General features: G+C 42.4%; 1 protein-coding gene across 2 annotated transcripts in view; it reads right to left on the bottom strand.

Annotated features, from left to right (window-relative positions):
* LOC137621504 (myosin-11-like) overlaps nucleotides 1-16,422 on the bottom strand; it is a 197,660-nt gene that overhangs the window by 85,026 nt on the left and 96,212 nt on the right. For both annotated transcript variants that reach the window (XM_068351856.1, XM_068351857.1), the window contains one exon: nucleotides 8,137-8,327. In XM_068351856.1, the coding sequence (XP_068207957.1) occupies nucleotides 8,137-8,327 (191 nt within the window). The remainder of the gene's footprint in view (nucleotides 1-8,136; nucleotides 8,328-16,422) is intronic.

Genomic DNA, 16,422 nt, shown 5'->3' with positions numbered 1-16,422 from the left:
GCGTATGGGCCAGGTAGTGAGAAAAGTGAAGAAGAGCGGAATGAGTTCTGGAATGAATTAACTAGGTGTGTAGAAGGACTGGGTAGAAGGAATTATGTAGTTGTCATGGGTGACTTAAATGCTAGAGTGAGCGCTGGAGAGGTAGAAGGTGTCATTGGGAAGTATGGCGTACCAGGTGAAAATGAGAGTGGTGAGAGACTGGTAGATATGTGTGTTGAGCAAGAGATGGTGATAAGTAATAGCTTTTTCAAAAAGAAAGATAAAAATAAGTATACATGGGTAAGAGTGGCAAATGGAAGAGTAGTAGAAAGGGCATTAATGGATTATGTGTTGATAACTAAAAGAATGTTTGGAAGATTGAAAGACGTGCACGTGTTTAGGGGTATGGCTAACAGTATGTCTGATCATTTTTTGGTGGAAGGAAAATTAGTTGTAGCAAAAGAATGGGGGAATAGAGTAGGTGGATGTAAAAGGGAGGTAGTGAGGGTTGAAGAGCTAATAAAACCGGGGGTAAAAAGTAAATATCAGGAAAGGTTGAAAATGGTATATGACGAAGTGAAAGGAAGAGAAACTGGCAATTTACAGGAGGAGTGAAAGTTAGTAAAAGAAAATTTTGTTGGGATTGCAAGTGATGTGTGTGGAAAGAAGGTTGTTGGAGGCAGCATGAGGAAGGGCAGTGAATGGTGGAATGAAGGAGTGAAGGTAAAAGTGGAAGAGAAAAAGAGGGTTTTTGAAGAATGGCTGCAGAGTAATAGTATAGAGAAGTATGTAAAACATAAAGAGAAAAATGTGGAAGTAAAGCGCAAGGTACGTGAGGCAAAGAGGGCAGCTGACCAGAGGTGGGGTCAGGGATTAGGTCATTCATATGAAGAGAATAAGAAGAAGTTTTGGAAAGAAGTGAAGAGAGTAAGGAAGGCTGGCTCAAGAATGGAAGAGACAGTGAAAGATGGAAATGGAAGGTTGTTAAAAGGAGAGAAGGCAAGGAAAAGATGGGAGGAATATTTTGAAAGTTTACTGAATGTTGAGGATAATAGGGAGGCAGATATAATTTCTGTTGCAGGTGTTGAGGTGCCAGTGATGGGAGATGAGAATGAGAGAGAGATTACAAGAGATGAAGTGAGGAGAGCACTAGATGAAACGAGAGTAGGAAAAGCATCTGGTATGGATGGTGTGAGAGCTGAGATGTTGAAGGAAGGGGGTATGACTGTACTTGAATGGTTGGTGAGATTGTTTAATATGTGTTTTGTGTTGTCAATGGTACCAGTAGATTGGGTTTGTGCATGTATTGTACCACTATATAAGGGTAAGGGAGATGTGCATGAGTGTTGTAATTCAAGAGGTATTAGTTTGGTAAGCGTAGTTGGAAAAGTGTATGGTAGAGTATTGATTAATAGGATCAAGGATAAAACAGAGAATGCAATCTTAGAAATACAGGGTGGTTTTAGAAGAGGTAGGGGTTGTAAGAATCAGATTTTTACAGTTAGGCAGATATGCGAGATATATTTAGCAAAAGGTAAGGAGGTGTAAGTTGCGTTTATGGATCTGGAGAAAGCGTATGATAGAGTTGATAGGGAAGCAATGTGGAATGTGATGAGGTTATATGGAGTAGGTGGAAGGATGTTGCAAGCAGTGAAAAGTTTCTACAAATGTAGTAAAGCATGTGTTAGGATAGGAAATGAAGTGAGTGATTGGTTTCCGGTGAGAGTGGGGCTGAGACAGGGATGTGTGATGTTGCCGTGGTTGTTTAACTTGTATGTTGATGGAGTGGTGAGAGAGGTGAATGCTCGAGTGCTTGGACGAGGATTAAAACTGGTAGACGAGAATGACCATAAATGGGAGGTAAATCAGTTGTTGTTTGCACATGATACTGTACTGGTTGCAGAAACAGAAGAGAAGCTTGGACGATTAGTGACAGAATTTGGAAGAGTGTGTGAGAGAAGGAAGTTGAGAGTTAATGTAGGTTAGAGTAAGGTTATGAGATGTACGAGAAGGGAAGGTGGTGCAAGGTTGAATGTCATGTTGAATGGAGAATTACTTGAGGAGGTGGATCAGTTTAAGTACTTGGGGTCTGTTGTTGCAGCAAATGGTGGAGTGGAAGCAGATGTACGTCAGAGAGTGAATGAAGGTTGCAAAGTGTTGGGGGCAGTTAAGGGAGTAGTAAAAAATAGAGGGTTGGGCATGAATGTAAAGAGAGTTCTATATGAGAAAGTGATTGTACCAACTGTGATGTATGGATCGGAGTTGTGGGGAATAAAAGTGATGGAGAGACAGAAATTGAATGTGTTTGAGATGAAGTGTCTAAGGAGTATGGCTGGTGTATCTCGAGTAGATAGGGTTAGGAACGAAGTGGTGAGAGTGAGAACGGGTGTAAGAAATGAGTTAGCAGCTACAGTGGATATGAATGTGTTGAGGTGGTTTGGCCATGTTGAGAGAATGGAAAATGGATGTCTCCTAAAGAAGGTGATGAATGCAAGAGTTGATGGGAGAAGTACGAGAGGAAGGCTAAGGTTTGGGTGGATGGATGGAGTGAAGGAAGCTCTGGGTGATAAGAGGATAGATGTGAGCGAGGCAAGAGAGCGTGCTAGAAATAGGAATGAATGGCGAGCGATTGTGACGCAGTTCCGGTAGGCCCTGCTGCTGCCTCCGATGCCTTAGATGACCGCAGAGATAGCAGCAGTAGGGGATTCAGCATTATGAAGCTTCATCTGTGGTGGATAATGTGGGAGGGTGGGCTGTGACACCCTAGCAGTACCAGCTGAACTCGGTTGAGTCCCTTGTTAGGCTGGGAGGAATGTAGAGAGTAGAGGTCCCCTTTTATTTTTTTTTTGTTTCTTTGTTGATGTCGGCTACCCCACAAAATTGGGGGAAGTGCCATGGTATATGTATGTATGTATGTACTTCCCAATTTGTCATTTGTTCCATCACTCTACACAAACCCTTGCCATTTATAGGAGATGACTTACTCTTAGGAGGGCGGAAGTCCGTGGCAACTGGCTCTTGGTATTTGACCCGGGTTCTCTCCTTACGATATAAATCGTTAGCGGTAAGAACTCTACACCTCACTAAAACTGTCATGCTCTGAACGACTAGCGACCTATACAAGCTGTGTGTTTGTGACACTAGCCATGTGACTTGGTCTAGTAATAGAATCTCCTCCAAGTCATAGGATTCTAATAGTATCAAGACCTCACCCAATCCCCCCTTGCTAGAGGCATTGGAGATGCAACAAATATTATTTCTATACTAGGTTACACAAGGGAAATGGATTTTACCTGCATAGGTGAGGTCAGCTGTGCTGAGTACCATGGTACTGATTCCCCAAGGGAGGGGAAAGTGAAGGAAAGAAAGAAGTCAGTCATTCTAACTCAAGTAACCCAAACTAACCCAGGTAACCTCAGCCCTCAACCTTCTGCTACTTATCCATCAAGGAACTTGATGTGTTTAGACCACTTGTTGTGCAGCCACCACAAGACCAATGAAAAATATCTCCATGCTCCTGTGGATTATGTCTTGCAGGTAGTGGGCGGTGAAGGTCATCTAAAGTTTCCACAAACCCGCTTGCAAATCCTGCAGGACAGAGTAGTTCTTTTAAAACGTCAAGGACGTTGCAATGACCCTGACGTCATGAGCTCTGGGTTGTTGTGGTGAAGGAGGGTTGAGATTAACTGCCAGTTCGATGACCTTGCGAATCCATGATGAGATGGTGTTCTTTGGGACCCTCCTCTTGACCTTCCTCGTGCTGACAAAGAGTGACAACACACTGGGGCGAGCTGCTGCTGTCCTTTTTAAGTATCACCTCCGACTCCTTATTGGACAAAGTACCAGTTGGTCTGGATCTTTAGTTACAAAATGAAGACTCAATTCTAATGGGCCCGAATCTAGGATCCGCTACCCCTGGATTTTGAGTCTTGGCAATCAATTCAGGGATGAAGCTGAGAATTACTTCTCCCTATCCCCTTGAATGGGAGATATTGTAGAGTAGACCATGCAGTTCACTAACTCTCTTGGCTGAAGCTAAAGTGAGTAGGAACACCGTCTTCAGAGTAAAATGGCGATCTGTTACCTGGCGTAATGGTTCGTAGGGAGCTTCTTTCAGAGACTGAAGGACTCAACCCACATTCCAAGGAGGAGGTCTAACTTCCAACTGGGGCAAGTAATCCCATAATTTTGTATAAGGAGAAAAAGTTCCAACATGGAGGAAATATCTACTCCCTTCAGTTTAAAGGCAAGATTAAGGTTGAGCACTACCCTTTGACTGCCGAAACCAAGATCATTTCTTCCCCAAGGTATACAAAGAACTCCGCTATTGTTGAAATAGAGGCATCAAGGGAATTGATACCCCTTCCACGACACCAACCACAGGAAGCAGACCACTTAGCCTGGTAAATTGATGCTTAAGAGCGTCTAAGGTGTCCAGATATCCTTTCTGCAACTCTTTGCGAAAAGCCTCTCTAAAGTGTCCAGATATCCTTTCTGCAACTCTTTGCGAAAAGCCTCTCTGAGTGAGATGTTGGAGTCTCCAGGCATGAAGTCGAAACAAAATTACAGCTTTGTGGAAAATGTTGGCATGTGGTTGTTTGAGTAGATCGTGTCGTGGAAGAAGTTCCCTTGGAAGCTCTGTCAAGACCTGCAGAAGGTCCGGATACCACTCTGCGTGGTGCCACAGCGCAGCTATCAGTGTCATTGATAAGTTCTCGCTTATTCTGTCTTTGTTGAGGACTTTTCTCATCAGACAGAATGGGGGAAATGTGTAAACATCTATGTTGTCCCACCATTGTTGGTAAGCATCTTGCCAGAGAGCCTGGGGATCCTGGACTAGGGAGCAGTAGAGCGGGATCCTGAAGTTCAGGGCTGTTGCGACCAAGTCCACAGTCGGGGGAACCTCACACAGTCAGGACTTTGTCGGCTATTAGATGATTCAAAGACTATTTGTAGCCCAGTATCTGAGTCACTCGGCTCAAATTGTGTACAAGCACATTCCTCTTGCCTGGAATGAAGCGAATAAATAGGGATATCGAGTCGTCTTCTGTATATCTCAGTATCTCTATTGCTAGATGGCACAGGGGCTGCGAAAAGGTACCACCTTGCTTGTTTATGTAGGCTACTACCGTGGTGTTATCGTTTATCAAAACCATGGAGTGCTCTACCAGGAACTGGTGGAACTGTTGGAGGGGAAGAAAGGCTACCCTCATTTTCAAGAGATTCATACGGTGGTACCATTCTGATTCGGACCAAAGGCTGGAGATGGTATAGTGCAGCATATGGGGCCACCACCCTTCTATTGGGGCATCCAAAAAGAGCATCATTTCCAGGGGAGTGACAACATGGTCGACCACTTAAAGGAGGTTCTTGTCTGTCACCCACCATATGAGGTCCGTCAATACCTCTAACCCTAGATGAACCAGGGTGTTTGAAGAATCGGATGCTTGATTCCACTGGGACTTGAGGTGCCACTGGAAGGATCTTATTGTGAGGCGACCATTGGAGACTAGTCGGGCTAAGAGATGCAGCCAGTTCTGGGCTGGAAGCTCTTCTTGCCTGAGGAAGGGCCCTGCTACAGTCCTCAGGAAATGCTTTGTGGAAATGCTTTGTGCAGTTTGGTGTTCATGATCATGCCTAGATATATCAGTCTTTGAGAGGGAAGTAGGTGTGACTTCTCAAGGTTTACCATGATCCCTAGATCTTGGCAAAGCCCCAGCAGCTTGTCTCGGTGTTGAAGAAGGGTCGCCACTGAGTGATAGAATCAGCCAGTTGTCAAGATATCCTAGGAGATGGATGCTGATTCTGTGAGCCCAGGATGACACTAGGGCGAACACTCTTGTAATGACCTGAGGTGCCGTGGAAAGACCAAAACACAGCACCTTCAACTGGTATTGATTTTGGTCAAACATGATCCTTGGATACTTCCTTGAAGAAGGATGGACTGGAATCTGGAAGTATGAGTCCTTGAGATCCAGTGTACAAATGAAGGGCTGCGGTCTTATTGCTTGTCTGACGGTATCTGCTGTCTCCATCTTGAACAAAGTTTATCTGACAAACTTGTTCATGGCCGAGAGATCGATGACTGGTCTCCAGCCTTCACACGCCTTTTTCACAAGAAAGAGTTAGCTGAAGAAGCCTGAAGACCCTGTCAAGGACCCCTTAGAGCACCCTTCTCTAATATGATCTGGACTTCGGCCCGAAGAGCCAGCACCTTCGCGGATCCCTTTGTGTAGGAGCTTGTTGGGACTGGATCTGGAGTCAGTGGATACCCAGAACGAATCCCCTCGACCATCCAGGATTCGGCCCCAAGATGCAGCCACCTTAGCCAGCGGCTTGGCAGGCATCCCCCCACAGGTGGACAGGTGTGAGGAATGCCCGTCCTAGCAGGAGCGGCCTCTGCCGGCTCCTCTATTTCTCTTCCCTCCACGGAATGACTTTAATCCTTTTCGATTGCACTGAATGGACTTCTTAGACCCCTTCTGATGTTGCTGTTGTTTTGAGACCATGGCTCTATTCGTCGGCAGTTTGGGTGGAGGGCCATATGGAGGAGATGTCAGGGCCATATGGAGGAGATGTCAGGGCCATATGGAGGAGATGTCAGGGCCATATGGAGGAGATGTCAGGGCCATATGGAGGAGATGTCAGGGCCATATGGAGGGGGGAGTCCTGGTTGGACTTCCTCCACCTCTCCTCTACCCGCTCGATGTCTTCCGGGTCGAAAAGGGAATTTCCCTCGAAGGAGGAGTTTCTCAGGCTGGATACCTTGGCTTGCAGGAGATGTTGATGGAACCTCTCAATGATCATGTCTCGTCTACTTAAGATGGTGTTCGCCCACAGGTTAAAGACCTGGTGGGAGAGGAAATCGATCTTCCTGGTGCTGGACAGAAGGGATGTCTTCATCGAATTCTAGGTGGACTCACGAGACCAGTCCTCAGACCTGATCAGGTGTCCCACCAATCCCAACCAGAGATCCAGCCACGAAGTAGCCTGCATGGCATACTTCACAACCTTCTCCTTGTTGATGATCTTAAAAGCCAAGTAAGAGACAAAGTCCTGACAATATCTCGAAGGGAACACCCATTGTGAGAGCCTCTATGGTGATCTAGAGCAATGCTGGAAGATTCTCATTAATCTCCTCTGTTGCACAAACAGCGGCAAGAAGAGCTTAGAGGAGGAGTCTGTCCTGAGGGAGCTAGAGGAACCTGTAGCCTGTGATACTGCCTTCCCTCTGGCACTCTTCAACCCTTCTGACCAGAGCAAAGCTGCACTGGCCTTCAGGGGTCTTTGAGCGCCATAGACATGGTCAAGTGGTTGGAGTAGTTATTCCTCGCTAAAAATCTTATGGCTCGTCTTTCAGCTACGCCAAAAGTAATATTCCCTATATATACTGTAGCGAGGGTTTGTATAAAGTGACGGAACAATTAAAAATTAAAGTAGCATAATCTATACCAACAATATTACATCCATTATATTCTCTATACTGTATCTAGTTTACGTAAAGAGTGCCTGTTGATGCATTAATAATTGACAACACTACTGAGAATTTGCAAGCTACTCATACACATAAAAAACATAAAAAAATGTAAATCCAGACCACCAACTACAGTACTGTACACAAAGCAGGAACACGGTATAAGTTAAGAGTATCGACTGTCAAACACTCAGTCAAATGTTATAAACCACAGCAAACAAAAAGCTGTTAAAGTCAACTTGTTACTCAATACTAGCTTCATCATAACTACAGTACTTGCAATTTCAAACCATCCCATGTCAAAAGTTTAAGCTTGTGAAGCTTTCATTGTGCAAAGATTCTTAAAAAAGATGTATTACTGTATTGTTCTTTTCCATAGTACAAAGGGTCTCATTCCATAAATAATGTACTTTAGTGGATGTCAAGTCTTTCTGAAGAAATGACCTTTGGAGTTTGATATTCACACACTTTTTAGAGAACATCCTTATGATAAGTGGCATATATGCTGCTTATAAAGTAATCTGTATCACAATACAAGCAGTATGCATACAATAGAAAATGAGGTGTGCTACATGGACTGACGCAGTAACGTGAACCTTACTGAAGAATGAACATTCAATTCTAGACAAGTCAAAGCTTTGAAATCAGAGGGATAACCATTAACAAAATGTGTAAGTCCTTACTTTACGTATAAGTTCTAAATTTTTCTGTATACGTGCTTCGGACTCTTCTTGTTTCATGCGGATCTTTTCTTCACATTTGAAATGTAAATCTGGTGCCTTCTTGGGATCATCTTTCTTGCCTTCTCTAATACAGATATCTTCTAGTAACTTCTCAGCCTGCAAAACTTGTCGTAACAAATCATCACGATAATCTGAAATATAAAAACTTTTAGTGAAATAACTACAAAACAAATTACAACTTATTTTTTAGGTGCTTACATGCCTTCTTTAGTCATAATTAGTATTGCTAGATTCAACTGCACGGTCAAAATCATATGAACATTATTTGACTGCAGAGTACTTTTATATTCCTAAAATTACAGCAATAGCTCCTAAAAATAAAAATGCAGCTAGTCCAATAAAGGCACAATGTTACAAGCAACATTTCAAAATCAATTTAGCCCGTATCTCAGCAGCCTTACTTGATCTATCCAGCTAATCCACTTTAACACCCGAGCAGAATACACTTATTCCAAATGTTTTTGTACAATAATAAAAGTGAACAATTTGAGGTTTATGCACAACAAACAATTAAAGAATGGTACGTAACCTATAAATGTTATTAAATTCATAAAGGTTCCTTTAAAAGGAGTTTTTCTCATTATTTGCTGACGTAAGCTACTCTGTGATGCTATTGCTTATGAACACTACTGTTTCCTCCATAATTCTTGGAATGCATGTAATGTATCTTCAACACTGATGCAGATGGTTCTCTGCAACCAGGTTGCAGAGGTATGTGCCCAATCCCTCCTTTGATGTATTTGAGAACAGTTGCATGTCTGGAGGTAGAGATTAAAAGAGAGATTTCCCTAGGTTTCCTTTGTCCCGCCGCTATGAGAGATCAAGAAGTACCTCATGTCCCACTACAACAAAATAGAACAGGGAATCTATGGAGGCTAACCAGTGATCCTCCAACATTGAAGGGATCTCTGGTGAAAATGCCAGTGACTCCCCAAACGAACAAGCCTCTCCAATAAAGATGGGTAGCAGAGACAGATCCTGCAATGCATATTAGGGTTGTGGTGGCCTGGTGGAAGCGTCTTTGCCTGCTGATTGGCAAACTGGGGTTTGAGTACTGTTCAAACTCGTTAGTTCCTTTGGTCGCTGCAACCTCACCATCCTTGTGAGCTAAGGAGGGGGGGGGGGGGGGGTTGGAGGCGCCAATAGGTCCATCTGCAGAGTCATTAGCAGCCATTGCCTGGCCCTCCCTGGTTCTAGCTTGGGTGGAGAGGGGGCTTGGGTGCTGATCATATGTAATATGGTCAGTCTCTAGGGTATTGTCCTGCTTGATAGGGCAAGGTCACTGTCCCCTGCCTATGCCATTCATGAGCAGCCTTTAAACCTTTAGGAGGTAGCAGGTTGGCCAGAACACAAGGCACCCGTTGTGATACAACCGCTAAAGAGTTATTGGATCCTTTGACTGGCCAGACAGTACTACATTGGATACCTCTCTCTGGTTAGGGATAATTTTTTCTTGCCTACACATACAACGAATAGTCTGGCTTATTCTTTTAACATTCCTATGTCCCCATGCACTTTACAACACTGAGATTACCAAACAATTGTTTTTTGCTCAAAAGGTTAACTACTGCAATGTAATTATTCAGTGGCTACTTTCCTCTTGGTAAGGGTAGAAGAGACTCTTTAGCTATAGTAAGCAGCTCTTCTAGGAGAAGGACACTCCCAAATTAAACCATTGTTCTCTAGTCTTTGGTAGTGCCATAGCCTTACTACCATGGTCTTCCACTCTCTTGGGTTAGAGTTCTCTTGCTTGAGGGTACACTCGGCCACTCTATTCTATCTGGTTTCTCTTCCTTTTGTTTTTATGAAGCTTTTATAGTTAATATGATATATCTAATTTAATATTGTTAATGATCTAAAATATTCTATTTTGATTGTTATGACATCTCTTTTAGTTTATTTAATTCCTTGTTTCTTTTCCTCACTGGGCTATTTTTCCCTGTTGGAGCCCTTGGGCTTCTAGCATCATGCTTTTCCAACTAGGGTTGTAGCTTAGCTATTAACAATAATAATAATAATGATGATAATAATAATGATAATAATAATGTTAATAATAATAATAATAATAATAATAATAATAATAATAATCATAATAATAATAATAATGAAAGAGCAGAATGCTTGTTATCAGGGAGAGAAAAATCTCTGGCACTAATCAAACTAGCAAGAGAAAAGTAACAAGTACCCTTACATCTGTTGATTGTAGTAGAGAGTAAGTGCCAGTCCTGTGCAACAAACACAGAACTGTGTCACTTTAGCCACTAATCCATGGTCACAGGCTGCGCAACAATGTCAAGTGGTGCCATTTCCTCAATTTGTGATACCAAAGTATCCATAATAAAGAAGGGAGCAGCATTCCCCAGTCCAGGAAGAAAATGTGAAGAGCACCTAATCTCCAACACCTGGCCAACAGAGTGGAGCCATGGATCTTTGGCTGGCCTGGATAGTCAAGCCAGATATCTGGGCCTCAGCTCCAGCCCAGGGCTGGGGGACTGAGAGCACAGGGCTATGGCCCCAGCCACTAAGAAGGCATTAGTACAGCAATGGTCTGAGGGGGATGGGAGAATGGGGCCATGGTCAATGAATTAGTGCAAAGCCAAACTTGGAGATCTGCATTTCTAGCCAGGGTAGTCAGGCCAGCGGGTGGTACAGGGCCATAAATTCAAGAACATGGTCATGATCCCAACAAGGGCATGGATCACAGGGCAGGGTCAATGAAAAGTGTACACCCAAGCATGGAGCCATGCATCCCCAGCTAGTCTGGCTACCAGTGCTACCTAGACTTCCTATACTTCAACTTGTCAGAAGAAGCATTAGAATCAGATTTAGAAGGGGAAGAGGTGGAAAAAGAGTTGGAAAAGGAGTGAACATAATAAATTTTAAAAGTAATTTGTATTTTTACAAACTATACAAACCTAACTGCTTTAGATATGGAATATACTTTTCTGCGTGAACTGGACGGCTGTTAAAACATTTCAACAAGCAGTTAAGCAACAGGTGGGAGCAAGGGCGAGGAGCCTCAACCCCCCTACCTGTCAAAATGTCTTCAATTATGGCATTTTGGCTCTGGACTCATAGGGGTTGTGGAGGACAGACGTTTAATCTAAAGGACTCCAGTTTGTATAGCTAGGTGAAATACAAACTACTTTAAGAATTTTGAATGTTTTCTCTTATGCGAAATACGAACCCTCATCCTTTGGGTAGAGAGATTCACTGCTTGGTTGGTCAGAAGTCCCCCTACAACTGAACTGGTTGGTTTTTTTCCTTCCTTGAAAATGTCAATCTACCTGATCCTGTACAGGAGCAAAGGAGATGACTCCAACATCCTCCGATCTGTCTATTACTGGGATGAATAGGCTGATAGGGCTTAGGTCTGTCCAAGATGATTGGTACGTGGTCAAAGAAGAGATCCCTTCCCCTGAAGGGCATACAGCATTCGGAATGATATACCTGATGTATGATGATCAACAGGATGGTAAATATTCCACCAACCTCACCCACGTTTAGAGAGGATGGGGTAGATCTTTTCTAGTTCTAAAGAATGGAGCTCTGAAATGTAGTTAACAGTATCAAGTCAGATCCAGTAAGTAACTCTTTGACCAATTCTTCCCTAAGAGAGGGAAAGAAAGAATGGAAGTAAAGAGCCAGTTATTCTGCTATTACTCCAGACTTATATCTATCTATTACCATGAACAGGATGCTTATCATCTCATAAGGAATCTGGGGTGGCTAAACAAATACTCGAGCAGCCACCACAAGACCAAATGCAAAGGCGTCAAGATACTTATGGTTACTCTTGTAGAATAAAGGCTGGTACATACAGACTCCAAAATTTAACACATGGCCAACTACAAGATTCTTCTCAAAGGCAAGGTAGGGACATATCCCTGACTTCATGAGCTCCAGTCCTAGCTGGTACCTCGACCCTCTCAGCAGTCGAGGCGAATGCATTATGGATTGACTCACAAAATCCAAGAGATCAAGTTCTGAACACTTCTCTATTGGTTCTGCTAATCCTGGAGTCTCTGAGACTCTTGTCTGAGGTGTCAGGTCTTTTTCACATAGCAAGAAGAGCCTACATGGGCCACAAAAGCATCTCCTCTCAGTGCCATTTGATACTTCACATAGAGAGGAAATAGAAAAGGGCTCAAACATAGGGTCATGCCCCGGGAGGTTCTGAGTTTGGCCATGTGTCCTAGTACCGACCTAAGGAGCTTCTTCCACTCCTTAGAGTGGGAGATTAAGGCAGAGAGACCACATAACTCAGCCAAACTCCTCATCAATATTAAGGTAGCAGACACTCTTGAGAGTCAGAACCTTGACTGAGGCATTCTCAAAGGCTCGAACGTGAGGTATAGTACTGATCTGCAAGACTGTTCGAAGCTACTCATGAGCATAGACAACTGCTATGAGAAGGGGAGTTCTATCCCTTTTCGTCGAAAGACCATACGCAAAGAGCTTCTCTCAGCAAGGAAGATGAGGAAATCCACAATCTGGTCTAATGATGATCTGGACTTCACGCTCCTCACACAATGTGCACACCTTTAACAGGGGTCTGATCTGCACTCAGCATAAGGGAATAATTGCAATTAATCATACCACTATGGTGCAGATATAGTAGATCTATTACCAGTTTAGCCATAAACTGATGCATTGTCCATCCTTTACTAGCATTTCTTCTTAATTTAATTAACAAAGCCAATATTAACCATTCAAGCTAACAAAATGACCGTACTTGTTGCGTCCAAAGACAAAAGTGAAGTCTTTGAAATGAGAGCATTTGAAGCTACTTGCCTGCATTCATCACCTGTCATTAACTACCTTGTTAACAATTTCAACAGCTGCTCCAGCTCCACTGAAGGGGTTTCTCTGTTTTAAAGGACGAAAGGTTTGTATACATGTACGAACAAATACAGTCAGCCCTCCTCATTCACAGGGGTTAGGTAGCAGAGACAGGCATGAAAAGTGAGAATCCACGAATGCTTGCTGCCCTAGGGTGAATCAACTCATAGCCCCTCAACTCACTGCTAATTGGGTATGTGCAGTCCACTTACACACTAGCTAACCTACTGTACTGCACTATTGTGTTTTCACTTGGTTTCTATCACTTTATAAGTATTGTATTAGTATAAGAACACACTTTGGTAACTGACATGTACACAAGTGTACTGTTGTACATATGTACAGCACAGTACACAGTAAGACTACTGTACACATATGAAGAGTCATACCCACACTTATATAGTGTGCACATGCAATAACAACAAAACACTGTTGTTCCTATCTCACAACACTCGCCGATACTGTAGTATACAGTATATTACTGTAATATATGTGCAGTACTATCACTACAGTACACATTAATTAAGGTAACACTTGTAAGTGATTGCTGTTTTCGGCAGGTCGACTCACACCGTTCCAACTCACTGTGCACATAGCCTATATCTACAGTATATTACTACTGTAAAGTACAGTATTTTGTATAAAGTACAGTATTGTACAGTAGTTAATATAACAATAACACTAATACAAAATGAATACACTAACACAATAAAAATTTAAAGAAAAGTATCAGTACAACACCACTGTATCATTAAGATATCTTTTTTACAATGTTACTGTATGAGTAAGGAGAAAATGTGTATAAAATCACAAGAACGGAGCTCCAGCTCTTTTGTTTCCCTGTCTGGATTCGGCCGACAAATGGATTGCGCACCTCAGGTTCATCTACATTTCCCTCTGCTCGGTGTCAGCTGACAGGATTAGGTTGCTCTCACCGTTGTGATGGGAAACTTTATTGTAAGTGGGTGATGGAGCTGTGATATGAGGGTATGTGTTCATGTAATACTGTTGAGCACTGAATAACTGTAGTGATTGTAAATAGTAATAATTACACAGCAATGGCAAATATGTTGCAGGGAGGAACCGTCTGCTTTCTCCCGGAGAAGGTTTGTCATGTATTAATGTATATAATTATGGAATGTAAAATTTTCAGCCGGAGTGATGTACAGTGACGAAAAGCTTATGGAGGATTGGTGTTGGAGGAAAGTGGGCAACTACTGGGATTCAAGGTGATTATATAGTGGGGCCATCAAAGTGAGTAAATTTGTTGTTGTGTGACTTGATGATGAACCAGTAAGTTAGGTATTGTAATATAATCAGATAGATATCTATGTACTGCCCGGTACAGTATATGGTGTTAATAAATAATACAGTATATTGCTACTATTGAACTAATTATTGATTGATTTATAAATTTTGTTACATTGCATGTAAATTTAATTGAGGTGGATCTCAAATGAGAATTATTCCTTTTGTTAAAGCAATGTTGTATTTGAACTATGGATATTGTATTTGCAATTAAATATTTCAATGATAGTGGTGACTGGCCACATTCATATTTTGTTTTTTTATGGCTATACCAATATTACAGGTTGAAACCCATTGTGGAGGAATAAACAACTATTACAACTTGTGGTCTATACTTGAATACCAGTATAACCATTTACCATTTACATACGAAGTTCTACGCAATAAGTCTGAAGTATGATGCAACTCTTGAGCTGTCGACTGTTTGATGTACAGGGTAGTGTAATGTACGTATCACACTATACTAAAATCATTATTAACACATTGGATACATACAGGTTTTTTACATCACTTTTATACATCACAACGAGATTCTGTACAAAGAGATTGAACCAGGAGATGCACATGTGAGGAGAGACAATGTGAGAGTGAGGCTGAGTCAGCTGGAGATGGGGTCTTGTGTTGTGCGGAGAGGGTAGAAGCGCGAAGCAGGCAGGGTGCAAAGGAGCATGGTTGGTTTGAAATCGTCGGGCCACAAGATTACTTATCACTAAACCACAAATGGGGGAACTGTTATTTAGTAGGTTATACGGTTCTCTGTATCGCAAATGACCGAATCCAGGAATATTGAGTGCTGACTGTATGCCTTATTGGACCTTAGGGAAATTATGCATAGATATCTAAACAACTTTCTCTAGGTTTTAACAGAAGTAACAGCATGTTTCTATTCGTAGTTCGAAAAAAAGCAGAGACCGATCGCTATTTTCTCTCACCCCATCACAAGCCAAATTCTCTTCCTTCCGAACCAAAGTATCCTTAAGAAGAGGGACTGAGGTATACCTCGATTGTTCAAGCAAAGCAAGGAGAAAAAGTCTGTACCCTCCTTCCCAACCGACAGTGCATGTGCTATATTCGGTACGAGACTGAGCACTGATAGAGGAGTAAGATCTTGTACCACATACTGAAACACTTTCCCAATCTGGGTTGGTTCCAGGTGCTATATCGTCTGTCTTAGGCATAATCAGGGTGGGATTATTATCATTATTACTACTAGCTAAGCTAAAACCCTAGTTGGAAAACCTGGATGCTATAAGCCCATGGGCTCCGACAGGGAAAGTAGCCCACTGAGAAAAGGAAACAAGAAAAAATAAAATATTTTAAGAACAGTAACAACAATAAAACAAGTATTTCCTATAAAAACTATAAAAACTAACAAGAGGAAGAGAAAATAAGATAGAATAGTGTGCCCAAGTGTACCCTCAAGCAAAGGAACTCTAACCCAAGACAGTGGAAGACCATGGTATAGGGGCTATGGCACTACCCAAAACTAGAGAACAAGGGCTTGATTTTGGAGTGTCCTTCTTCTACAAGAGCTGCTTACCATAGCTAAAGAGTCTCTTCTAACCTTACCAAGAGGAACATGGCCACTGAACAATTACAGTGCAGTAGTTGACCCCTTGGGTTAAGAAGAATTGTTTGGTAATCTCAGTGTTGTCAGGTGTATGAGGACAGAGGAGAATCTCTAAAGAATAGGCCAAACTATTCGGTGTAAATGTAGGGAGAGGGAAAATGAACAGTAACCAGAGAGAAGAATCCAATGTAGTACTGTCTGGTCAGTCAAAGAACCCCATAACTCTCTACCGCTAGTATCTCAACGGGTTACCTGTCAACCGGTTACCTAGACTCCTTCATTAATATCACATTCTTCTTTTTCTTCTTCTTCTTAGAAGTAGCAGTGCCTTAAGAATCTTATGAATACCAAGCAGAGAAAAGGAGAGAAGGAAGAACTAAAAGAGGATGATGAGTGCAGTTCTTCTTACTCACCTCTTTCATGGTCGTGGAAACTTAACGATGACGCTCCCATGGGGGAAGAGGCCCCAAGGAACTCTTCATAGCAGAAGAAACAACACTAACAGG

Source organism: Palaemon carinicauda, chromosome 28, assembly GCF_036898095.1.
Source record: "Palaemon carinicauda isolate YSFRI2023 chromosome 28, ASM3689809v2, whole genome shotgun sequence".
In the NCBI taxonomy this organism is placed as follows: domain Eukaryota; kingdom Metazoa; phylum Arthropoda; class Malacostraca; order Decapoda; family Palaemonidae; genus Palaemon; species Palaemon carinicauda.
Note: the sequence above shows the minus strand (reverse complement) of the source record. Positions and strands in the feature narration are given on the sequence as shown.